This window comes from Chaetodon trifascialis, chromosome 20 (assembly GCF_039877785.1).
Source record: "Chaetodon trifascialis isolate fChaTrf1 chromosome 20, fChaTrf1.hap1, whole genome shotgun sequence".
In the NCBI taxonomy this organism is placed as follows: Eukaryota; Metazoa; Chordata; class Actinopteri; order Chaetodontiformes; family Chaetodontidae; genus Chaetodon; species Chaetodon trifascialis.
Window position 1 is genome coordinate 19040408 of NC_092075.1, and position 25333 is coordinate 19065740.

At 43.5% G+C, this 25333-nt stretch overlaps 3 protein-coding genes across 3 annotated transcripts in view; 2 read left to right on the plus strand and 1 right to left on the minus strand.

Moving 5' to 3' along the window:
• The window catches only part of vldlr (very low density lipoprotein receptor), a 117171-nt gene that overhangs the window by 76818 nt on the left and 15020 nt on the right, over positions 1-25333 (plus strand). The gene's annotated exons all lie outside the window — the stretch shown is intronic.
• On the plus strand, positions 285-18350 carry LOC139349018 (cilia- and flagella-associated protein 44). Its single transcript, XM_070989461.1, has 34 exons — positions 285-348; positions 477-621; positions 1084-1246; positions 2610-2712; positions 2805-3021; positions 3340-3454; positions 4003-4167; positions 4462-4617; positions 4708-4755; positions 5402-5501; positions 5599-5693; positions 5772-5981; positions 6224-6334; positions 6430-6582; positions 6834-7058; positions 7564-7706; positions 8057-8336; positions 10337-10392; positions 10595-10757; positions 10954-11084; positions 11669-11880; positions 11962-12106; positions 12276-12453; positions 12938-13179; positions 13873-14140; positions 14292-14495; positions 14835-15046; positions 15097-15233; positions 15435-15565; positions 15669-15785; positions 16623-16824; positions 16970-17130; positions 17310-17444; positions 18066-18350. Exons 1-34 carry the CDS (start codon positions 285-287, stop codon positions 18348-18350), a joined length of 5472 nt encoding a protein of 1823 aa, XP_070845562.1.
• On the minus strand, positions 18701-21467 carry brcc3 (BRCA1/BRCA2-containing complex, subunit 3). Its single transcript, XM_070988236.1, has one exon. It carries the CDS (start codon positions 21393-21395, stop codon positions 20613-20615), a length of 783 nt encoding a protein of 260 aa, XP_070844337.1. The 5' UTR covers positions 21396-21467; the 3' UTR covers positions 18701-20612.

Here is a 25333-nt window from a genome sequence, read left to right on the forward strand (position 1 = left end):
CAGGCTTTGCAACAGAGCGACTTCTTCCGTTGCCTGGCAACACCTACAAACTAACACGGGCTTGGACAGTTGGGAAATTGCAGAGCCAAATAAAGAAGGTAGCAGTTAAAGTTCAAATAAGCGTTTTGGTGCTAGTTTGATACGGACTAACTGAAATTATAGCTGCTAACGCAGTATTTTCACATTCAGAGTTTGGTCGTTTGAAATGCTTTTGAGTAATAAGTACCTCTATTTATTTTACAGATAAAAACAAAAACAGAGCAGCAGATAATTTCACAGCGATAATGTTGGAAGGAGTCGCAGAACAGGCGGAGAGCACACAGATAGGCTCACAGGAAAACACTGAAGGTAACGTCAGAAAGCTCAGTCATATAATCACACCAAGTTAACCTAAAGCCCTTCACATCACATTTATATTCACACAAGTTGATTTGTTGGTGTGTGAAAGCTGTTGTCAAATGTTTCCTCTCTTACAGGATGTGATCGTGAAAACTCAGTGACACAGCAGGAGGAATCAAGCAAGCAGCACTCTGCAGACAGACACTACAAGTATGAGGAACTTCAATCCAGACCGGCCATCACACCTGACTCTGATATCCCCGAGAACCTCCTGCATCTCTCGTATCCTTCTTTGAGAACTGGTTTTATGAAAAACACACAGTTCTTCTCACTTTCTCTAATCATACATAGCAAATAGAGACATAATTTTCAGTTCTGTCTCTTTGTCTGTTGCTTAGTAGGTTCATTACTAGAAAAACTATAATAAGATAATATTTTATTAATTGTTATGAATTTCATTTAGGAAGCTATTTGAATGAAATAAACACCATAAGAAATTAAAAGGGATGACAATAAAATGCTATATAAAGTACTGTATAGAGATTACATTACCTCAGAATTATGCAAGTATTTGCAGCCATTATATGTACTTTTTCTAATATTGCTATAAGATGTATAGCGTAGTATATGCATTACACACACTAGACAGTGACAATAATATATATAGCCATTATTATTATTATTATTGTGTTGTTGTTGTTGTTGTTGTTATAGAACCTTATCATTAATTTGTTCTGCATTCAGTCACTCCTTTGGTTATGACAGCAGGCACAGGGGGAACCTGCAGCTGCTGGATGACAGAACTCTGATCTTTATAGCAGGAAACCTGCTCGTTCTGCTGGACATTTCCACCAAGGAGCAGCGATACCTCCGCTCCTGCAGCGGAGGTGGAATCGGCTCCATCGCGGTAAGATGAATCATAAACTGCATGTCATGTACAATCCTGATTCTAAAATAGTTGGGATGCAGTGTAAGACATGAATAAAAACAGAATGATTTGCTAATCCTTTTAGATCTATATTCAATCATATCCAGTATGAAGACACAATACTTAATGTTCAGACTGATGAACTTCACTAGTTTTTGTACACTCGTTCTGAATTTGATGCCTGTTCCAAAGAAGTTGGTTCAGGCTCATGTTTACCACCGTGTTACGTCACCTTTTCTTTGAACAACATTCAGTAAGCATTTGGGAACTGAGGACTCTAATGTTGAAGTTTTGAAAATGAAATTCTTTCACATTCTTGCTTGATATATGACTTCAGGCACTCAACAGTCTCAGGTCTTTGTTGTCATATGTTGCACTGTGTGTTTGAGTCAGTTTGGGTCTCTACATTATTTCCATGTTTTGCTTAAACACTATAGCAGCGGTTTTACATGTTTAAGCCTGTTTGCTAAAAGTCATATGTACTTTACATCACAGCTACACTACATTGTATCTCATGCTATAGTGGTTTTAGCTTTTTGGATGTATTCTTTTGTATCTGTACTCTGACAAAATAATGTGCAGCTTTGGTAAAAATGTATGCAGACTTCACTGTGATTACATGTAAGTGAATGGAAATCAATGGCTGACAATACACGATTCACTGTTCAGGAGCTAAATCTGATGCTGCTGTAAATTGGAATTTCCCCTCACAGGACTAATAAAGGACTATTGAATTGAATTGAATCATGGAAAAACACTGGTGTGGCTCCTTAAGTGAATGTTCTTTTTTAAATCATCCTTTGGACCTTTATTATTCTAGCTTTATGTAAAGGATATTGACAAATAGCATTAATTCATAAGTTTGTGAGTCAGTCTAAAAGTGAATCTTTAACTTAAGGGCAAAATCTAACTTTTACCAGACTGATAAATACAAGTGCAGATCTGCAGATTTGATATTACAGGTGCATGTGTGAATATGCCCAAGCGTACAGTATGCTCTGTGAATATTGTATTATTATCATCATATTATTATATGATGAGATAAAATACTAAAATGATCAAAGTAAAGACTTATAAGTATGGATGAGATAATTAATTGACTTAAAACCAATTTCTCAGAAAAACCTACATACAGGAATGTTTTATTCTTATGTCTTTAAAGAACATTGAAGAGATATTCTGTATCCACATGGATGTGTAGCAAAAGTGCATTGCTGATGTTGCTGTAAAATGTATTCATTCCTTTGTGTGTGTGTGTGTGTGTGTGTGTGTGTGTGTGTGTGTGTGTGTGTGTGTGTGTGTGTGTGTGTGTGTGTGTGTGTGTGTGTGTGTGTGTGTCAAGGTTCACCCTAGCAAAGAGTACTTTGTTGTAGCAGAGAAGGGAAACCAGCCCAACATCATTGTCTATGAATATCCCTCGTTACAACCGTACAGCATCCTCAGAGGTAAATGGACCCAGACACATTGAGTGGAGAGTTTTTTCAAATGTTATTTTTCTGTTTCATTGATGACCGTGTCTTAACCTTCATTTCTGTAGGTGGTACAGAGCAGGCATACAGCTTTGTGGATTTTAACCATGATGGGAGCCTGCTGGCCAGTGTGGGGAGTGCGCCTGACTTCATGCTGACACTGTGGAAATGGAGGCGGGAGGAGGTGATGCTGAGCTGCAAAGCCATTTCTCAGGAGGTCTACCGAGTCAGCTTCTCCCCGTACAACCCAGGACTGCTCACATCATCAGGATCTGGACACATCAAGTAAAGGACAGACTGAATCCTCCTAAAACCCTGTGATCCTATTAAAACACTACAGCAAATTGAATTACATGAAGTTTATTAAGACTATTTGTTAGCCAGTACCAGTGACTTCCTGGAGTCTCGTCATCATGTAGCTGCCTGCCAACCAATGGGGACTCCATGAAGTCACTGCTCCCAGCCAAGAAATAGTCCTGTACATAACCTCCAGTAAAAACCACAACTTCTGACTTCAGAGTTGAATTATTCCTTTATATCCATATTGAATATGCTTATGTTTTCAATTAGGGTGGACTTACCTTCTCTCCCTCTCTCTGTCAGGTTCTGGAAAATGGCCAGCACATTCACAGGGCTTAAATTGCAAGGTCTTATGGGACATTTTGGGAAGACTGCAGCAACTGATATTAACGGCTATGTCGAACTTCCTGATGGAAAGGTCTGTGCCCAGCTGTTCTTACAGGCTGGGTTTGTATGCCAGTGGGGAAGGTCTGGAAATGTATTGAACACGACAGCCATGCTAGTGGCTCTGTGAGGCTATAGTCAGGCACAGCAGTGCTTTGAGCTAAATACTAATACCGCATGCTAACATTTGCAAATTAGCACAAAAAAAACAAAGTAATGTGATTAGTTTTGCAGATATTTGGTCGTAAACCAGACTTAAAATTAAATGAAATTCTTGAACCAAAAGTTACCATGATTCATCCTGTGGGGATAATGAATGTCTGTACAGAATTTGAGGTGTTTTATCCAGTGAGTACCAAAAGTGGCATTGATAAAGATTGTGTGATACGATTGAAAGCTCCAGAAAAGCTACTAGGTGGAGTTTGTACGTACATTGTTTTGTCATTTGCTGTTTGCAAAGTAAAACTTTCAATCTCAAGTTTGGTGTCACAAAGTCTTATCTCATCTTAAAGATCCTCTGTAAGACTCAAGAGAATGAATAGTTCCTTTTGACCCTCATCACCATTCGTCTCCTCCTGTCAGGTGGTGTCTGGCTCAGACTGGGGCAACTTGCTGCTGTGGGATGGGAATGCCATTAAGGTGGAGATTTGCCGTAAGGAGGGGCGGAACTGCCATGCTGGGATGGTCCAGCCATTTGCCCTGGAAGATGGACAGCTGATGACAATTGGTTCTGATGGAGTGGTCCGGGTCAGACATTTGCAGTAACATAAGCTCAAAATATTTCACTTTTCAGATCGAATATTAAGGGATTAAAGGATAAACCTGGCATTATTCTGAGCTTTTGTTATTGTTAACAAACTCCATGAAAGCACCCAAACTAACAATGTTACTGTAGATAAAGTCCAAACACAACACAGAAACTGATGGAGGGTGACGTGTAAGAGAACACAATAAAGCTAATCCAGCAGGTTGATCATCCTTGTCTGTAATCAATTTTAATGCATTCAGTATCACTTTGTAACCCCCCTCTGGCCTCTGCAGGGCTGGGACTTTGAGAGCATCGACACTGCCGACAGTAACGGCGACAGCAGCATGTTTGAGGTGGAGCCCATGAATGAGATGGTGGTCGGACACAACGTCTGCCTGTCGTCTGTGGTGAAGAGCTCCCTGCCTGACTCCTTCATCTGGTTTGCTCAGGTCAGAGAACAAAACACTAGTTGAAATAATTTGTAGTACATGGTGCAGCGTCAATAAAAATCCAAGCCTGATTTCTGTGTGTGTTTGTAGGATTCCAGTGGAGCCATCTGGAAACTGGATCTTTCATTCACCTACACGGTGAGTTTCCCACACTGACATTTTGGTTTTCATAGACGTTATGTGTAAGTTATACTTTGTACTATATGATGCAAAGTACTCAATCTCTATCACTTCTACCAATCTGGTGTATAATCAAGCAGTTCCTTTGGGTTGTTCTCTGTATTTTTTCTCTTCATTTTGTCTAATTGGAAGATTTTCTGTGATCAGTGCAAGGAGTTTATTGTAAAGTTACAGTTAACACAACAATGTTTGGGTGTGTGAGGAGAAAAAATCCAGTCAAAAAGAATTTAAACTGATATACACCTTTAAAAAAGTCAGGGTGTTTTTCAGTGAAAACAGAAACAATGAGTCCAATTTGTCCTCTGGCTCAGTCCAAACATGTTTGGCTGCCCTTCCTTTGTGCTCTGAATCAAACATGTGTATAAAACACAAAGGAAAGCAGGGCTATAGTAAACCTAATTTACTGAATCTCTTACCAACAGATGTCTCTTTAATTTGACAGACTGTAATTAATTATAATGGACATCGGGTGAGTCAAGGTATAAAGTTAACATATTTATTTTCATCAAGGTTATGGTGGTTGATGGGTAATAATGTCTAATGGAAAACAATATTGCAAACCATATGTTGTATCATCTTGTTCCAATATATTGTGTGTGTGCAGACTCCTGATCCAGAGTGCCTGTTTTCCTTCCACGCTGGGCTGATCCAGGGCCTGGATGTGTCGAGGAAATCTCACCTGATGGCTACGACCACTCTAGACCGTCAGTCACACACATTTCCACACCTGCAGACATACTGCACATGTTCACACACAGACACACTAAAGCAGGCCGAACTCTGTCCGTCCCTGCTCTCCAGGTTCAGTCAAAGTGTTTGACTTCCTGGCAAAAAGAGAACTGACCACCAGTCGCTTTAATCAGGGTGGAACTGCTGTCAGCTGGGCGCCACCTTTGGTAAGTGTGCCAGTGTGAAAATATCATTCTACCATTCATGATATGAACTGACAGAAAACTAATGGTGTTTGTCTTCAGGTGAACCAGAGTGGAGGTTTGCTGGTGACGGGCTTTGAGGACGGGGTGGTCCGGTTACTGGAGCTGTACGACCCTCAGAGGCTGCATGTGGTCACTGGGCGCAGCCCGAAAGGAGATGCCAAGCTGCGTCTCAAACAGGCCTTCAAACCCCATAATGCCCCTGTGACTGCTGTTGCATATGAGCGAAATGGAGAGGTGTTAGCCACAGGAGTAAGAGGCTTTGTAGGAAAATTATGTTTTTCTCTGTGAGAGGCAGAAGAAACAGCTGTTTGTCAAAGTCTCGTTTACTTAAAAAAAACACACTATTGTGATTGTGATCAGACTTAGCATGGAAAGACTTAAACCTATTGTGTGATCTGGTGTCATGTTTAGCACTGATCAGTGTTTCGATAAGCACTTATTAGTCCATAGTTTTGTTTTCCTCTTTTCATTACTGCCATCTTTCCACTCAGAGCTCAGACGGAACTGTGTTCTTCTTCGCTGTCGGGGAAAAGTACAGCCCTATCGGCTTTGTCCGCGTTCCCGGGCCAGTGCAGGTGCTGGAGTGGTCACCTCATTCCCACGTAAGTCTGGTCTCTGATCCGCTTGCATTCAAATGTCTCTGTATGTGTGATGGAACATTATTGATTCAGCTGATTTCTTTTATGATGTTGCCCAGAGTGAAAACAGGCTGCTCATCCTGTGCCAGAGTGGTCATGTGGTGGAAGTGCAGAGTCCTGATCCAGAGGCCCAGAAGCCAGCCAAAACCTTCGAGCTGCCTGAGCTGCCCAGCAGATCCTTCAGGTTCAGGAGCATCAAATCTCAAATCAAGGTTTGGGCTCAGTCTGTCTTAGCTTCTTAGCCTTTTTATAGCTGTGTTACATCATACAGTGTAGTTTGGAGTCTGCATCATAAATACTCCTGATGTCTTCTCTGTTGCTGTGTGTCTTTCAAGTATTTATTGAAGTAAAACCTCATTTTCAGCTGTTTAAGGTGATCAAAAGAAATGCTGCTGATTTTAGTGGGAATAACTACCGTAACTCCATTTTAGCTTCAGACCATTCGTGTGTTTGTGTATTTCAGAGAGAGGAGGAAATTGCAAGACAACAAGCTGTAAAGGAGAAGAAGAAGAAAGAGAGGGAAGAGAGGTTGAAAGAATCACAGCAGCCGGATGCAGAGCATGAGGAAGAGAAGGAGGAAGGAGAAGAGAAGGAAGAGGAAGGGTTGCCACCTATCCACATCCCCGACCCTCCAAGCCCTCTTTACTGTGGCTTCTACTCACAGCCTGGACAGTTCTGGCTCTCCATGGTATACACACACACACACACACACACACACACACACGCACACACACACGCACACACACACGCACACGCACACACACACACACACACACACACACACACACACACACACACACACACACACACACACTAACCACTGTCAGGTATCACATACTAATCTCATTTCCCTCATTGTTGTCTGACTTGATCTGTGTTGATATTAAATCCCTTATTAAACCCTAAATTGAAGAATGATATAGATCACTGCTCCCTCCTGTTTGTCTCCCTCTGGGGTAAGGTCAAGGCCTCCCAATGAAGATCCTCTTCTAATATTTTAAGCAGTTTGATAGGTTATACAATAAATTCCTATTAATGTTAAATGCCCTAGATTAAACTAAAGACAGTTACAGAGGCAGGCAGATCAAGGTGGACTGGGAGTCCCAAACATAATTTCAATTTCAATGCCCACCCTCACACTTTTCTTTTTTTTTAAAGACTGAATCCCTTTCTCTCTCCTCTATCTCCTGCAGGGAGGCTTTGACTCAGGTTTCTTGTATCACTGTAAGTTCTCTGAGAAGCAGGACCAGGATCCAGACCAGCGACAGGACGAGCCCTTTGACTTTCTACCTGTCCACAACACAGATGACGACCCCATTCGCTCCATCACCTTCAGGTAGCCAGAAGGCAAACTAACAAATCAGTATTTATATCAACAGTTAATCAAAAGACTGAATGTAATGAGAAGCTGTTACTTGTAGCGCTGAATGATGGTGAGAATTATCACCAACTCTGCAGCTCCACTGACTTTTTGCCTCTCTTTATAATTCTGGTTCAGTTTCGTATCAACCAAACAAGCTCTGATAAACCCACTGAACAAGTACCTGTCCAGCACCAAATCACAAATAGGCATAGTTAGCAGCTTTTTAGGAGGTTAACTTTAGAGCATCCTTTATGTTGGAACCACACTACTACTGTCTGTATAAAGTTTTCATCCTGGTCTTCTGTTGTTTGGGTGTTTTGTAGCTCCAACAGGCAGCTGCTGTTCTGTGGCATGCACTCAGGATCAATCAGGGTTTACCCCCTGCAACCTGGCGACCACAGCCTCACCTCCATGCAGGCCTACTGGGCTCTCAGTGTCCATGACAACCAATATGGACACCTGCGGCACATCCGCTGTAGTCATGATGACCACTTTGTGCTAACAGCGGGAGATGACGGAAACATCTTCTCCTTCAGCCTACTTTCTCCAGAGGAGCTCCAGAAAGGCCTGCAGAGAAAGATGGCCAAGGTTCCTTCACCCAGGGTCAGTCCACAAGTTATTAACGTTATTAAATGGTAAATTCAGCCACAGTCAGTCAACCACTTTAGTTCAAACCGAAGTACATCCCCAACTCAGTGTCACAAGAAGTTGTGACACTGAGTACAGGAGGACTGAGTGGTATGTGCCTCACTGCAGGACCTTGCAGACAGAATCAGGAACAAAGAGATGGTTAATGGGGCCATCACTTGGATCAAGCTCAGTCGGCTGGGCCTCCCTGACCAGTGACTCAATCTGTCAAACATGATGGAGGAAGGATTGTGTCTGGGTCGGAGGGCATCTCCTCAGAAGTGAAATGACGGCAGGGGCTGTCTGGTTTGAGGTTTGGTGAGCACGAAGGTGAAGGAGAAACAACTCAGGGACAACAACAGGGATCACCAGACCTGGTGGGAGTTTAGGCTCTTGGCCATTAGAATGTAAACTAGATTCTTTGGATATTAGCCCCCTTCCAAATGGTGGCTTCCTGGCTTCCTTTGAACCCCTCAAAGGCAGTTGATTGGGGGCAAAGGATGCTTATTTTTTATGGTTGTGACATTGAGGCCTCTGTAGTCAATGCAAGGGCAGAGAAAGCGAATCATTTTTGGACGCAAAGAAAAATCCTATTAACCATGATTATCTAAGAAAATGAGAGTCTTTGCATTCAGGGGGGCTGGCAATGGTTTGCTTGTCATATCAGCTGGTGCAGCCAGACATCCATAAAGTTTTTCTCTGCTCCAGAATCCACCAGAGCATGTAAGGGCAAAGACTGATGATTCCAGCACAAGATAGCTTGAAACTGCAGTCTGGGTCTGGTCTTTGGCTCCCCAGAACCCCTGCTGCTACTGGCAAGTACCACCTGACAGGTGGTGAGGAAGCATCCAATTTGGCCGCTATATGTGTGCCTAGGTCCTTTCCTACGCAGCTCACAAAGGCGATTATGTAGTCTAATAGCTCAGGAAATGAAAGTGTCCAGATTAACAGGGTCATCCCGCGTACTAACTCGACTTTCACCCAATCATTCAACCCACTTAATAATGTCTCTGGAAGAGTCTCATCGTTCCACCGTGAATCTGCAGCTACTGTCCTAAACTCATAGGAGTACTCAGCTACACAGTTGGAACCCTTTCAGAGCAAAATGAGGCATTGAGATGAGATTTGGCAGCTGTGGGGCCAGGGAGGATGATGGATGAGTCTGACTGGGCGTGAGCATGGAGGCAGCAAGGAAAGAAGCATGACTAGCAGGGATGGCATGGAGACTTGGAGATAGCCGGCAGATAGACAGATAAGCGGGATGACTGGCAGGAGAATAATCTGCCGTCATGCTGAATTAACAATCTGGAGAGTGGTTGAAGACCTGCTATAGATATAATGTGAGCTCATGAGCTGATGAGACGCAGACCATTAACTTTATCCAAACACATTTATACTTGCAACTGATGAACAGGATTGGCCTTTGATGATGCATGTCATCAGATACACAGAACTGCTACATTACCCTGACCTACAATCTAGCTGGAAGGGACCATGAGAAAGGGCATGTTAGTCTACTATTTGGTTATTTTCTTTCAGCACAAAAAAGGTGACAGCTGCCTAGACACTTTTTCTTGTATTTCTGAGGCCACAATGACAGTGAAAACAGCATGCTAAATATCTATCTTGGACCAGACAATGAGCTCTTTCAGCATGGGCCTGTAAGTGCAGTGACAAGTGCGATGTGTTCAATGTGAAAAACATTTTGCAATATTTTTCTCCAACGTATTTTATGTTTTAGGAGTTAAAAGGAATCTAAGAGTGCAGTTCGGGTGCTTACTGGTCTCAGACATTTGAATGAGGTCTAAACTGCCACACTGCCACATGTTCTTGCTTTTATTACGGTCATGTGGTTCAGAATTTTTGGGAGGCAAAAAAAAGAAGTTTATGGACGGTATAGTGCAGGTTGGCCAAAGGAGTGGCTTTAGATAAATAACAATGAAAGCCATGTGTACTCATTGTTCTTCTATTAACAGGTGGGTCTTGAGAATGAGCCATTAGTCCAAGACATTGAGGACCCAGCAGCCTACAGGTGAGTGAATAATCTGTTTAGGGATAATTTGATCCTCTGTCACTCTTTTTTAGTTATTTGTACAGCAGAGAGCTGTATTTTATTCCTTGTTTTTATTGGTCTCTCTTACATTTACATAGCTACATCTATAGGTGTCACTGTAACTCGAGAATATCATGAAAGATTTATCTCACCTAACTGTCTAACCCCTGACTCCCTCCAGCATAGAGACAGCGAAGCAGAAGCTGGAGAAGGACCGTCAGCGTCGGGAGGCTGAGCTGAAGATTGCTGCGAAGCGGAAGAAGCTGGCTGAGCTCCAGAAGAAGTTTAAACAGCTGCTGAACAACAACCAGAGTCTCCCGGAGCATGTTCGCCTGAAACCTGTGGTACAGAAATACACACATATGGGTTAGCGTTAGGCACGCTATCATAAAAGTTTGGATAAGTCTCCAGAGAATGAATATATGCCTTTGCAATGCCCTGCCTGTGTGTGTGTGTGTGTGTGTGTGTGTGTGTGTGTGTGTGTGTGTGTGTGTGTGTGTGTGTGTGTGTGTGTGTGTGTGTATGTGTGTGTGTGCATAGGAGCTGCAGCTGGACAGGCGTTTCAGCGATCAGGCAGAGAGGTTGAAGGCCCAGCGGGTGAGCGAGGTCAGAAAGCACATGGGCTGGGAGAAGGAGCGCTGTAGTATAGCACTCAGCAAACTACAGAACTGGTACTGACTAAACACACACGCAAACACACACACACGCATACACACATACACAGACATCTAATTCATTATTATGTTCTCGAGGAGGGCTGCACGGTGGCGCAGCAGGTAGTGCGCGTGCCTCACAGCAAGAAGGTCGCCAGTTCGATTCCCGGGTCAGGCCTTTCTGTGTGAAGTTTGCATGTTCTTCCCGTGCATGCGTGGGTTCTCCAGGCACTCCGGCTTCCTCCCACAGACCAAAAACATGCTCATTAGGTTAATTGGTGACTTTAAAATTGCCCCTAGGTGTGAGTGTGAATGGTTGTATGTCTGTATATGTTGCCCTGTGATCGACTGGCGACCAGTCCAGGGTGTACCCCGCCTCCCGCCCGTTGACAGCCGAGATAGGCTCCGGCCCCCCCGCGACCCCAAAAGGGATAAGCGGCATAGAAAATGGATGGATGGATGTTCTTGAGGAGATATAAAGAATGTTTTTAAATCATCATCCTTTCTTTGGAGTCACAGGTTGATAACAAAAGACTTACTGAAGATTTATGTATACAGCCAGCCTCCAGGGGGAAATCGTCCTTGGTCGTGTTTGTTTTCAGGTTCAGGGACTCTCTGGAGGCCAACGTAGTCACTGTGGTCGCCATCTGCACTGACCACAGACTGTCCACCTACCGTCTGCCGGTGCTCACTGAGCCTGTACCCCGGCTCAGACGGCAGAGCAGACCCAGCTGGGCCGAAGGAGACGGAGCTGCTGCATCTGAACGTAGAAAATCTAAAGCTGATCCTGCAAAGGACAGCAGCAAATTAGAAGGTAGGAAAGTGTGTTTGTTTGTGTGTGTTTGTTTCACCTGTCAGAGTCATGGCTGACCTATCACCTGTATGCGTTCTCCAGAGGAGGAGGTGCTGCGCCACCCGGTGGCTCGTCCAGCAGGGATAAAGCTGGCAGATCGGCAGGTCGAGAGGCTCAGAAAGGCTGCAGAGAAGGCTGAACAAGCTCGAGCCAAGATAGAGAGGAGGAAGCAGGAATGGGCCCAGCTGTGAGTGTCATGTCCAACGTGTTTTCTTTCATCATGTTTATGTTTCCTTTATTCTTAAAAAAAAAAAACAGAAAAAAATGCTATTCCAAATTAACCCACTAGAGGAATGAAATGAGCCTCTGCTGTAACTTTTGTGGTGCAAAGCTGTGATGGATTAATGGCGTTTCAGTTATGCGGAGAAGCCGGACGAGAACTGTGAGGATCCGCAGGATGTGCAGGCCATCCGCGAAGCCAAGGAGAACATCGGAGACTTAAAATTGAAGTCAGCTAAAGACTTCACCGTGCCAAAACACCTGAGGATGAACGCTGAGAAGAAGAGAGCACAGCTGAGAGGCCTAGAGGAAAATGTACACACACACACACATATCTTGATACAATTACAATTAGTCATTTGGCAGATGCTTATATCCAAAGCAACATACATATGAATTCATACACTGAAGGCACAGCATCAGGGGTTCAGTGTCTTGCCCATGGATACTTTGGCATGTGGACTGCCGAGGCCAGGGATTGAACCACCAACCCCATGATTGCTAGATGACTGCTCTACCACCTGAGCCACAGCCACCCCCCTAATACACACTGCAGCTCACTGAAAGCATAAACGTCTTCATTTTTATCCAGTCTTCAGAAAAAATCTATATGAACATACAGCATACAGCATGTAAACTGACTGTCTTTGGGCACTGGGCTGTTGCACAAAACTTGGAGAAAATCAAGAACCTTGGGGTCTGGGAACTTGATGATGGGCATTTCTCACTTTTTCTAAGCTTATAGAGAAAAATCTTTAAATTGCATGCATTACTTTTATAACTTTGTCCATCCCACCAGATCTGTGAGAAGCAGACTGAGATGAATAGACAGATCATGGCATTGCGGGACTCCAAGGTTCGCCTGGTGTCTCAGCTGCGCGCTCAGGCTCAGCAGGTCCAGAAGGTTCAGCAGCGTCTGGCAGCTCATCTCCACCGCCCTCTACCTGCTCTGCCCAATATGCTACCAGAGGAAACCCCAGAGAAGAAGCTGCAGTACAGTCACGCCACCCTAGAGCGATACCGGCTTCTGAGGCAACAGAGGTACAGAAGCCTGTTTTAGTTTAATCTAAGACCTGGGCCGTTTCTCAATACCAAGTACGCCAAGTTCGGACTTACGAAGTTAGCAGTTCGGACTTAGCAAGTTCGACTTGGAAGTACAGTCTCTCTAGGACGGGAGGACGCAGGACCGTCATTCTGCAATTGGGACAGCAGCGTACTTGATGACGTTAGCAGGACGACACATCTCTGAAAACTTTAGAGCAAATTTTAAACTACGCGCTATCGTGATGAATCGACCACAGATTTAAAGTTTTAACATCCATTTTCTCACATAAAATAAACTTAAAACCACATTCCGTACTACTAAAACAGCAGTATTTCCAAACTTGTAACTTATAGTTGTGAGTCCTCTCCTCCGCCATCGTTGCTACAAAATGCATTCTGGGATACGTGGTTGCCCCAAGTCCACACAAGTCGCCATCCGATGCATCCTCGATAAAATGGGAGGGGCAAGAACACATCCGGGTATTTGAGTGTACTTGTCGAGATGCGGACTTGAGAATTGGAACAGTACTTGGACTCAGAGTGATGACGTTTCTCAAGTACACAAGAACACAAGTACAGAGAAGAACGCATATTGAGAAACGGCGCTTGTCTAGATTCAGAGGGAAGTAGAGAGTTTACGTGATCATGTGACTTTGTCTCAGACAGAGCTGCTTTTTCATTTTCAAACAGGTTCCAGACCATGGAGCAGCAGGAGGAGGACGAGGAGGGAGCCACAAGTTTATTGGGGCAGCTAGAGAACGAGAAGGAAGAAGAGAAGGAGGAAGAAGAAGAGGAGAGAAGAGATGAAGTGACTCCCAGCCTGTCAGCTTCATCTGTAACCAGAGAAGAAGAAGAGACAGCAGTGGAGGAAGGAACAGAGCTGAGTGAGCTGGAGGAGGAGCTCCAGAGGGAGGAGGAGATCAGACTGCTGCACAAGCAGGACTCTTTGCTGGAGCAGGTCTGTTTTATTTATTACACGTTGAATCTTTCATCAAACAAATGAAATGCATGATCAGAAACAAAATACCTTCTAGAATGTACTGAACATCTCAGACTACTGATGTATATCACTGCGATATATAATCTGACGACGTATTTGAAATCATCAGATGGAGAGTTCGGTCTGTCAGTTTGACACAGAGCTCCAGCTGCTGCGTCACCAGAAGCTCCGTCTGGACTGGCAGCTGAAGCTGGCCGACCTCCGTCAGCTGACGCTCTACCAGGAGCTGCTGCTCCTCAAGGAGTTTGAGAGGAGGGAGGACAGCCTGCAGGAGAAGCTCAATGGACGCATTAAGGAGGAGAACAGCATGAAGGTGGGAGTTCATGTACCTGTGGACTGATTCACGTCGCTGATCTTTTCATTTGATGTGGACCAAAGATAGTTGTTTCCCTTCCTTCAGGCAGCCTTTTGTTTTAAATCTGTGCAGAATGAAAATCAATTCTACTTTCTTCTGTTTTTCATGCGTAACTTCAATGATTGTGTGTTTGTACCTGAACACATCCTGTGTAGACACAGACAGGGCACTGGGGCTGCTGCTGTGCAGACATGCTGAACGTGTGTGTGTGTATTAACACAGGTGATTTCCTTCCTAAGATCACTGTTCATAGATCCTTGTGTACTTCCTGATATCCTCCTTCCTCTCTCCTCACAGTATAAGCTGGAGGAGTGCAATGCACAGCTGGAGCTGAAGTATGGAGAAATAGCCAAGCTGCAGGAGAGAGAGAAGGCCCTGAGTGCTGCCTTCCAGGCCTCGCTGGGCAAGGAGAACAAGTTTGAAGAGTTTCTGACCAAAGTCTTCAAGAAGAAGATCAAACGTGTAAAGAAGAAGGAGCAGACGGGAAATGAAGGTGAGAGGAAGGAACACATTCGTACAGTGTCGCAAGCGTGCTTATGCATGTGTACCAATTCGTCCTTCGTGATCGAAATGTGTTTGCAGAAGAAGAGGAGGACAGTGATGAAGACTCTGATGAGGATGATGACTGGGATGATGGTGATTCTGACAGCGACACAGAGGAAGGAGAAGCTGCTCTGGACACTGTCTGCCCTCCAGGTCAGTATTCAAGTATTCAAATCCTTCACGTTTTCACAGTAAAGTATAACCTTTGAATTCTTTCCAGCTGCCGTTGGATTCTACATGTATTGTATTTTATTGAAGCATTGATGTTAAGACCCTTAAGAACTGCATGTATTGAAGAAAGGTTAAATAATAATTACCTATACCTCTATTTGTGTGATTATGTGTGTGTGTCAGGCTGTGAGCCAGACTTGTTTGAGAACACAGTGCAACTGCGTGAGCGTCGCCTGGACCTGGAGGAACTGCTGGCGGAGAAGAAGAGGAGTGCTGAAGCTCTGAAGAAGGAGTGTGACACCCTTGTTAAGAAGGTTGTACTTTTCATGTCTCTCTCTCGTCACTTTTTTGTTGCTTTTTTTTGTTCTTTTTGTCTCATATCCTAATGTTTTTTGGGTTTTTTTTGTTGCTCTGCAGGAGAAGTCACTGAAGAGCAGTCGGAAGGCAGCAGAGGATGACTTGGAGTTAGTCCACAGAGAGAAACAGCAGAAAATGAATGAACTGGATGTGGTCGTTCCTCTCAGACTGAGCCAGGTAAAGAGCCAAAACATGTAGAGGTTCAGTGAGTGAAGACAACTCAAATTCAAGCTCTAGTCTAGATTCTTTGGCAGAGTTTTAGATGGTGACCACTAGAAACAAGTAAAACCTCAATGTAATATCAAGCAATCTTTTGCTTTGTATTTTTACTCTCCTTGTCATTAAGGATGTTTAAAACCAGTCGCATAGTGCTGTGCATTTTAATTACAACTGCCTTTGTGCCATCACTATATTTCACTGGAGGTATTACGAGCTGTTCCAAGTGTTTCAAGCCCAAGGAAAGCATGGGCAGGTGAAAAAGAAGCCTAACTGGCAACCAGCCCGTACGTCCTATCTTTATTTTCAGGGATATCTCCAGTAAAACAAGCCCAAATTAGCCAGAAACCAGAGTAGTGGAATGGTCTTGGTCAAATACCCAAAATTTCAATGAAGAGGCCTGTTTAAATCCGTCATTATGAAAATGATGCTGAGAAAGGACATTTGGACATTTTACTTTCATTAGAAATGAGCTAAAAAAAAAAAAAAAAAAAAGATACAATAGAATCAAGAGAATTTGCATTATTTTAGATTGTGACAGTAGTTTTTTCAAACTTAATTTTTTTTTTTTAATTAAAATAATCTTAATTTTGTGCACACACAAATGAAAAAATTTAATCAGATTCAATTATTTTATTGTAATATTGGCAGCCCTGGACTTCCATACAAATTCTGCCTCTGTCTCTTTAGGTTTATTAGGTACTATAAAATGTTCACTTGTTAAATTTCCTCATTTCATCACTTCCTGCTCCTCTCTGCCCCTTTCTCTGCCATCCACCTACTCCATTCATCTACCAGATTGAGTTTGTCACTAACGGCATGATGCCATCTGACCTGAGCCCAGCGTTGGTGCTGGACAAGACGGAGCTGAGGCGACTGCAGGAGCGCATCAAGCAGCTGCAGGTGGAGAAGGGCCAGCAGAGGGATCTGTACTGTCAGGCCCGCCAGCAGCACGTCAGGCTCATTCATGACCGGAAGGACATGGACGCCAAGATCCAGGGTAAGATCCACACAGGCCAGCATCCAGTCCTGTTCCCCCGAGAAGTGCCAGAGCAAAATTCCTCAGCTGGTCGTCATGATTATTGCCAGTGACATTCTTGGATAATGATCTGGGTGCTGGTGTGTGTCTGCATGTGTTGGTGTAGTGCTGGAGAAGCAGTGCAACGAGCTGATGATGATGAAGTATGGGAGGCTGGTGGATCTGCAGGCTCTGCAGATGCTGTCAGGGAACAGAACGCTGGAGGAGCTCAAGCAAGAAAAACTCCTCCGAGAAGCTGCATACGCCAAGGAAATCAAACAGTGGGATGTATGCTGTGTGTGTGTGTGTGTGTGTGTGTGTGTGTGTGTGTGCATTCTTTGGCAAGTGTGGACAATCTGTACCTCTGCCTTGTTTCATTCTGATCCTCTTTAAACTCAAAGCGTCATTTTTAAAAAGAACTTAGATTTCCAAATTTGTGTGTGTGTTTGTGTGTGTGTGATATTCAGGCAAAGGTAGAAGAGGCGCGTCACGCACTGATGGAGGTGACCAGGTGTAACACAGAGCGTCTCCTCACCATGACCAGCCTCTTCAACCAGAAGAAAGACCTGGAGCACAAACTCAATGCGAGGCAGAAGAAAATGGTAATTTCTGTGCATTAAGCTCTGTTTATGTCACATGAATCAAAGCTGGGATTAAGTTGTTATTGCTAACATTTCAGCAAACACATTTTAACATCCAGTAGACACACAGCAACATTATCGTCCACTTTGGTCGTTTTTGTGTCCAAGTGATGAACGTAAGTCCGACATTCACTCACATTTTAGCTCTGGTTTGGTCTCCACCATTTTAGGAGAAAACTATCTGACTCTTTAACTGCTAAATGTTACATTTTCCTCACTAGCTAGTTCATAACTTTGTCTGTCTGCAGATGAATTGAGCGATTAATTGGTGAGCATTGTAGCACATTCAGTAGCTAAAAACCCAGATATTTGTTTAGCCGTTTTAGCGTATATGTTTGCCAAGGTGATAATGTGTGATATATTTGTTTCTAGACTTTTATGCTGCCCCCTAGTGATGAAGAAAATATACTTAATGCTGCTGTTTTTCTTAATCTTAATGACTGTTGAAAAAGGTCACAGATATCATGTCATCACTTCAGCCTCCTTTCCTCTGTACATAAAAATGAAGCTGCATTTGTGACCGCTAAGGTGCGTGATTGAGACTACACGTCTTCATAAAAATCTGTTTTTGTGTATATGCAGGGGAGACAGTTCCAGGATTACAGGAGACGTGTGGACCAGGAGGCGATTCGGAGGCTTCGAGAGCTGGTGAAAACACAATCGCAGCAGGCGGAGGCCCTCAGGAGAGAGATTGGTCTCCTCTCCCGTAAAGGTGGCCACGTCCTGCCCCCCGGCCAGGCCCCGCTGCCACCGCTCGCCCCTGTGTCCACCCCCACACGCCGCACCCACGCAAGCAGACAAGGACCAGGTCATCCTTCCAAACAGCTCAAAGCACAGTACTCACCCAGCAGACAGGAAGCTAATTAAGTGAAGGCAGAGGCCAGAAAAACATGCAGTTACTGTACAGTGAGAGAACTCTGCTCACTAATAGCACTTTCCTATGAATTACTGCTATTCTTAAGATTAAAATATACTTCACTTTGTTGTTTATTCATAATTCATAAGATTTTCTATCTTTAGAGAGTTCTAAGGGTTTTATTTATTGGTATTGTTATTTTGAGTCATTTTGTGTCTTTCAATCCTTCTTAATCCTAATTTCCTGAAATTGCTATCCAGTTATTGAAACAGAAATTTCCTACAGTGAGCATTATTGATCTCACTGTTTCTGAACTGAAGTGAAACTGACAGTGAAGTCTGTTCACCCTCCCAGTATAGTAACAAAAAAGATTTTTATTTGACAGCTCTGGATGTGAATAGAAAAGCACCACTTGAGTCAAATCTGAATAATGCTCCTTTAAGATAAAATATCAGGCTTTACAAATGTGGGATAAGACAAGGCAGAAGAAAAAGATGAGGCGTAGACAGTTAACAGGGTGAAAAGAAGTCCATCCATTCCATTACAATCAACAGTCACAGTCCAACAGGTGTTAAACAGCAGCCTCCCACATCCTTTACATCCAAAAAGCTTCTTTACACTATACAGCATCTACAGTTCATCAGTCCAAAGGCACATTCACTGTGTCGCGTGGCCCTCAGTGGGCTCAGCTGGCTCTCATTCAGAGTGATTCTGACCAGGGGAGGAGGCTCCTCATGAACCCAACTGTAATTCTGCTTGTTTTTGCCCATTTACCATAAATATTTTACAGCATCAGTATCTTGTTTTTTGGCAGAATGAAATACCTGACAAATCAAGGTAGAATATGTAGCCAAAAGTATATGGACAACCAAACATGACATCCTTATGTGACAGTGGAACATGTAAGGCTGTTAATCTGCTGCTATAAGCACCTCCACTATCACAGGAAGGCTTTCTACAAGATGATGGAACTCGGCTGCAGAGATTTGCTCCCATTAAGACACAAGAGCATTGACATAGACACTCACAGTTGGTGTTCCAGTTCATCCCAAAGGTGTTGGATGGGGTTAAGATCAGGGCTCTGTGCAGGCCAGTCAAGTTCTTCAACACCAAAGTGGACAGTGTTCCTTTGCTTTCGTGCGAGGGAGCATTGTCAGGTGGAAACAAAGCTACGCTATGTAGGTAGACTGGGCTGACCATATACTTTTGGCCAGGTAGGGCATTTCATCACAATGATGCAAAAATCCTGCAAATCTAACATCAGCACATATCATTAAGCCCTGCTTAATCATTTACAGCACTGCCCACAATGTGCTGATCCAGCCACAGACACCGCACTGAAGAGTAACCAAGTATAAATCTCTTCTCATCCTCATTTGGTTCTGTACACTATAAAAATCTCTTTGAAGAGACTTTCAACGTTATATAGACAGAAGTAATCAATCAACTATTCCTGTGTGCTTACATAATATATATGCATGTGTGGGTGCACATCCCACATTAATACCAAACTGATTAGTTGATTAATTGACAGCAATAACTGATTAACTTCAGTCATTTGTAAAGCAAAAACGTCAAATGTTGCTGTTTACAGGACCTCAAATGTGAGAATTTGCTGTTTTTCTGTATTATATATTAAAGTAAACATCAACAAACTGTGACAGAACTAAACTTTTAGTCATTTAATTTGAAAAATAATCAACATTTGAATCAATAATGAAAATAAGTCCACATCCCATAAGTATTCAAGGAGCATAGCAGCAAATCTTACTGTGACCAGCTAGAACCAAACACTGTTTGACATTTGTTTTACAAGAGTACTTTAAAGGTTGTTTTGGATAAATATATAGATTGATTGATTGTTTTTAAGCTACATTCCACAAAATAATGCTCATGTTCACTGGAGTGAGGCAGCGGTCTCCAGTCTCTGCAAACTGATTTGACACTGTACTGAAGTGATGGAAAGCAGAGGCAGTCAGGAAGAGGATCTGTGTGTCCTCTGAGACGGTTCTACTGTTCAGAACTGCTGCCTAAACATTATGGAGCCCCGAAAAGCCCAAAACTAACTGGTGCCAAACAGATTCATATCTTATGTACACAAATTATTAATCAATAAAGTCATGTAACTTTCTCGTAGGCTACAAGAAAAGTCTAACACCCAGTCCTGCCCGGAAGGTAAGACAAGAGTAAACAAACTAAAACAAGCGAAAACAGAAGGTCCTTTTCCTCTGTCCATAACAGAGACCTAGTGGTCTCCAGACGGTCCTCCGGGCTCACAGAGCAGCCAGCTCCTGCTGCAGCCTCTCCTTCTCCCGCTGCAGCTCCACGACGCTCTGCTTGTTCTGCTCCAGCCGGTCCTCCAGCCACTGCAGCAGCGGCCCGCTCACCGCCGACATCTGGCTGCACAGGTTCTTAGTGAACACCGAGCCGTTGTGGATCTTGGTGACAGGGTCCAGATGTGCCAGGCTGTGGATCTTGCGGTAGGTGTCCTGCTCCTCCTGGCACAGGATCCGCGGCAGCTCCACGGCCGACTCCAGGCACACCTTCCCGATAGCTTCGCGGGGTACGACGTGGATGGGGATCTCCACCCGCTCGTACTCGGAGCCCTTCTGCGCCTGCACGGACTGGAAGCAGGTGTACAGCATCCGGCCTGTCTTGGTGTTCTTGTCCTCGATGAAGCAGGAGAAAATGAGGCCCATGAAGCACTGGTCCAGCATCTGGTACATGGCCTGGGTCCTCACGTCAACGTGGGAGGGCCACACGGTGATGTGCGGGTGGGAGTGGTACCAACCGACCACCCGCATCGGCCTGCCGGTGATGTCGGCCAGCCTCTCCGCCTCCGTGGAGGCCGCTGACAGCTGCTCCGGGGAGATCTCTACCCGGTCTTTCCTCTTGTCTGATCGGCGGAGGATGATGACGGAGTGGATCTGGACGATCCGGGTGATTTCCACCTCTCCGATGCACAAACCCATCACCTCTTCCTTTTCTGTGCTCAGGGCGTGATTCATACACACCAGAAAGGCGTCTGACTCCAGGTGGACGGCGCTCACTGCCATATTTCTTCACAAATAAGGATTTCTATCCAGTGCGAGAACGAAAACAGACAAGGAACCAGGGAGAAGTGCCTCACTTCCGTATTTCGTGGTGCTGCACCAAAACATTCCCGGGCGCTTACATCGGCCAAACGTTCCGCTTATTTTTCGAGCGCCGTAAAGAAGTTGCTAAACATTTTTAATCACTGTGAGTGGACTTTGGCCTGTCTTTTCCATGTCAGGTTTATTTAAACACACTTATCACGAGGTTGTCTTGGTGAAATAGTTTTTTCACTGCGGCCCCATTATAATACTAAATACATCAATCGTCAAACAAAAGAATGCGTCATAAAAGCACAAGTGTCATTCATTGCAAACTGCAAAATGTCCTGTAAAGGAGGCAGCAAATTACTGTCAGTGTCAGATCATTGTTTTATGTTTTAATAATGAAGCGTCAATTTTAACTACTCTTGCGGAGTATAACAATGCGTCATTTTCAGTGAAGATGCACAATGTCACTGACAGTTAACTGAATTCATCCCAGTCAAAATGAAAAGTTGCATTAGAGCTAGAAATTGACTCCTCTCAGCAAAGTGTTTGTTGCAGTCGTGTTACATGAATCGGTCCCAGTTCACTGAGTTTGCCTCATCACCCCAGACAGAACCTTTTCATGTCAGCCTTCAGTGACATTTCAATCACATACTGACATATGTTGTGCTCATTCATACTTTTCCTAATCATGAAGTGTGTAGACATGCTCGAAAAGAAGAAACATTAAAAGATTTCAATAGGAAGCATGGATTCTACTGGTTATAACAGCATATGAGAAACGTATTGTTGTGTCTGCATTTCACCACGAGATGTCCTCATTTGCTTAATTTTCAAGGCCAGTTATTGTCCTCATCTGTTTGATTTCCTCAGTTTACCAAGTTCATTGGTTTGTCCTTACAGCTCAGGTTCTACCTTTATGTGGCGTGTTGCCCTGTTTGCTTAATTTAATTGCTCATTTATTTTAACAGAGTATTTTATTCCGATGTTACCTTCATATCCCAACAGGGTAAATTTCCATCATCAAAGTTCCATCATCAATATTATCTAACAGCTTTTAAGTAACAGCTGACAGCTTTCGCCTGTTGTTAACTTGACAAGATGGAGCAGAAGGTAGTGTAACTTCTTTGGGGCTGGTGCCTCAACCAAACTACTTCACGCTGATTGAAAGAGTAATATTAATATTTCTGAGTGTGTGTATTCACAGTGGATAAAGAAGGAGAGAGTATTGTGACATCTCATTCTTATTGGCTGCCTTACTTGAGGCTTGTGTTAGCATTGTCATTGAAAGCGTATTAACATGCTGACTTTAGCATTTAGGTTTAAGCGCGGCATGCCTGAGTACAGCCTCACAGGACAGCTAGCAGCTAAGCTGTTAGACTCTGACTGCAGGCTAAGACATGATGATTATGATTTGGGCGGCAGCCCACCCCTCCTGGCCTCCTGGTCTGCCGCAGAAGAAGGATGACCAGGAAGCGGAGAAATAATTTCACTTAAGCATGGCGTGTGCAGTTTCAGACTCTGTAACTCAGCATGTGGTGTGCAGTGATTAATAAAGGATGATTCTTCTTCTTCTATTCTTTCAGGACTGGCCCACAAATGCCTTCCATTAGCTATCCATGTGTGTAGACTCTTCAACTAAATCAAAATATATGTGCGATATAACACTTGAAGGCATTTTTTTTGCCAGATATGTACAGTATATAAGATAATTGCATGTAGAATATCAACAAAAAATGGGTAAATAGCATCACGGTACTGAGACAGACACTCCTTTTAGAATTGGCCATGACTGGTTGAAAAACATGGCCGCCATCAACCAAACAGCTTTAAGGGCAGGACTGAGCAGGAAAATAGCCATAACTCATTAACAATTTGTCCAGTCATCATAAATGTCGGTACATATCTTCAGACCGTGACTGGGAATAGGTCCACAGAACCTCTTTTCTTCAGTATTGTTCAGTACTTTCTTATTCAGATTTCCTAACGTGAGTAACCGATATGACAGACGTCTCTGGTTCCTGAGTACTTAGACTAAAGAAATATAACATGTGAATCCACTATCGTGTCTCCATGGCAACAGGTTGTGATGGTAAAACTTTGATCCTGAACGTAGCTTGACATCAGCACATATATGATCAGATGTAAATCCACTGAAGCGTATGCCTTCATAACACAGAGACACGTACACACACTCAAGCACAGCACAGACCAACACATATATGTCGACTATGGTTACTATAAGCTTCCTAGAAATGTGTGTGTGTGTGTGTGTGTGTGTGTGTGTGTGTGTGTGTGTGTGTGTCCAGCAGTTAATAAAGCTTTTGCTTTGACACCTCACGTGTTTGCAGAGGCGCCTGGTATCCATGACGACTAAGATGCAGCCAGTAAGATTTGAATGAAAGATTAACTGGAGCCCACAAAATAAAAGTAGAAGACATTTGTAAAAGAAAATGGTGTATTCCACATTATGTCAGACTCTACATTTTAGAAACAGACCGAGACGAATGCAACAGTCTTTTGTCTTTCAATAATGTTTGATTTTTCTTCTTGTGGTGCTCAGTTCCAAGCTCATTGTCTACAGATGAAGACAAAAATCTTCCAAAATGTGTCTCAAATATATACTATTTTTTTTTGTGATTTTTAGCAAATGCTACTCAAATAGGAGGAAACAGTGTGTTCATTGGAGACTATTTTGAGGTCTGGATGAAGACACATTTGGTGCTTTAGTGAGTAGCACAGCATGAATGTGTCACCCAAATTAATTTTTTATGAAATAGACTTTCTAGAATATAATTAATCAGTTTCATCAACATAAATACACATAGGCAGCAGGCTAATCCAATAATGAAAAAATAATCACGCCAATAAGCCTATTATTGCTGCTGGACCGCCCTGTTAACGCAGGGGCGTGCCTCCCTTTGTGTGAGGTGAGCTGGAGAGCAAACAGATTTTTGACTGCAGTGAAAATGTTGTTCCTGAAAGTCTAAACGCCAGCAAATATGGACCAAAGCAGAATACGTCTGTGAAGATTCTCATTCATCCAGGTCAAGATATTTCTATGTGCTTCCAAAGGCAACTGGTTAGAACTGAAGAAGCCTCTTGGATGAGAGACAAAACGTCTTCGAGAACCACAGACAAGTCCAGCTACCTTTGAAAGCACTTAGAAAAACTGAAGCAGAATATTTCATTGCATGAAAACCTGTTATGAATTTTAGAAGTACATTACATCTATCTTTTTTCAACAGATTTTGACTTTTGGACTTTTTTGGACCACACAAGTCACCAACAATCCACATCCACCACTGCAATCAAATTCTACAAAGAGTAACTCGTGTCTTTTTAAATTTTAATGAAAATAAAACGGAGGTGTTGATGTTTGGACCCAGTGGCCCCTGTGAAACCCCCCCTGTTGATTTGGGCCCCTTGGCTCTATATGTGAAGCCAACAGTCTCAAACCTGGGTTTTAAGATGGACGGTGATTTTAAATTGGACCGTCAGATAAGTGCAGTGGTCAAATCGAGCTTCTTCCATCTCAGGCAATTGGCAAAGGTGAAGCCTATTCTCCAAAGTCAGCACTTTGAAACAGTGATTCATGCCTTTATTACTTCTCGGCTGGATTACTGTAACGCCCTTTATTTTGGAGTCAGCCAGTCTTCCCTCTCACGTCTCCAGTTGGTCCAGAACGCTGCTGCTCGTCTCCTGACTGGAACACGTAAGAGGGAACACATAACGCCCGTCCTGGCCTCCCTCCACTGGCTGCCTGTGCATTTTAGAGTTCACTTTAAGATTCTTTTATTCGTTTTTAAATCTTTAAATGGTCTTGCCCCGCCTTACCTCTCTGAGCTGCTTCATCTTTACGCTCCTGCTCGGTGCCTCAGGTCGGCTGATCAGCTGCTCCTGGAGGTACCGAG

Excerpts from the sequence above, each read along its gene's own strand:
- LOC139349018 (XM_070989461.1), top strand. The coding sequence starts at position 285 with ATGTTGGAAGGAGTCGCAGAACAGGCGGAGAGCACACAGATAGGCTCA. Across the intron at positions 6,583-6,833 it reads GCATCAAATCTCAAATCAAG|AGAGAGGAGGAAATTGCAAG; the intron begins GTTTGGGCTCAG and ends TGTGTATTTCAG. Across the intron at positions 11,085-11,668 it reads CTCAGCAAACTACAGAACTG|GTTCAGGGACTCTCTGGAGG; the intron begins GTACTGACTAAA and ends GTTTGTTTTCAG.
- brcc3 (XM_070988236.1), bottom strand. The coding sequence starts at position 21,395 with ATGGCAGTGAGCGCCGTCCACCTGGAGTCAGACGCCTTTCTGGTGTGT.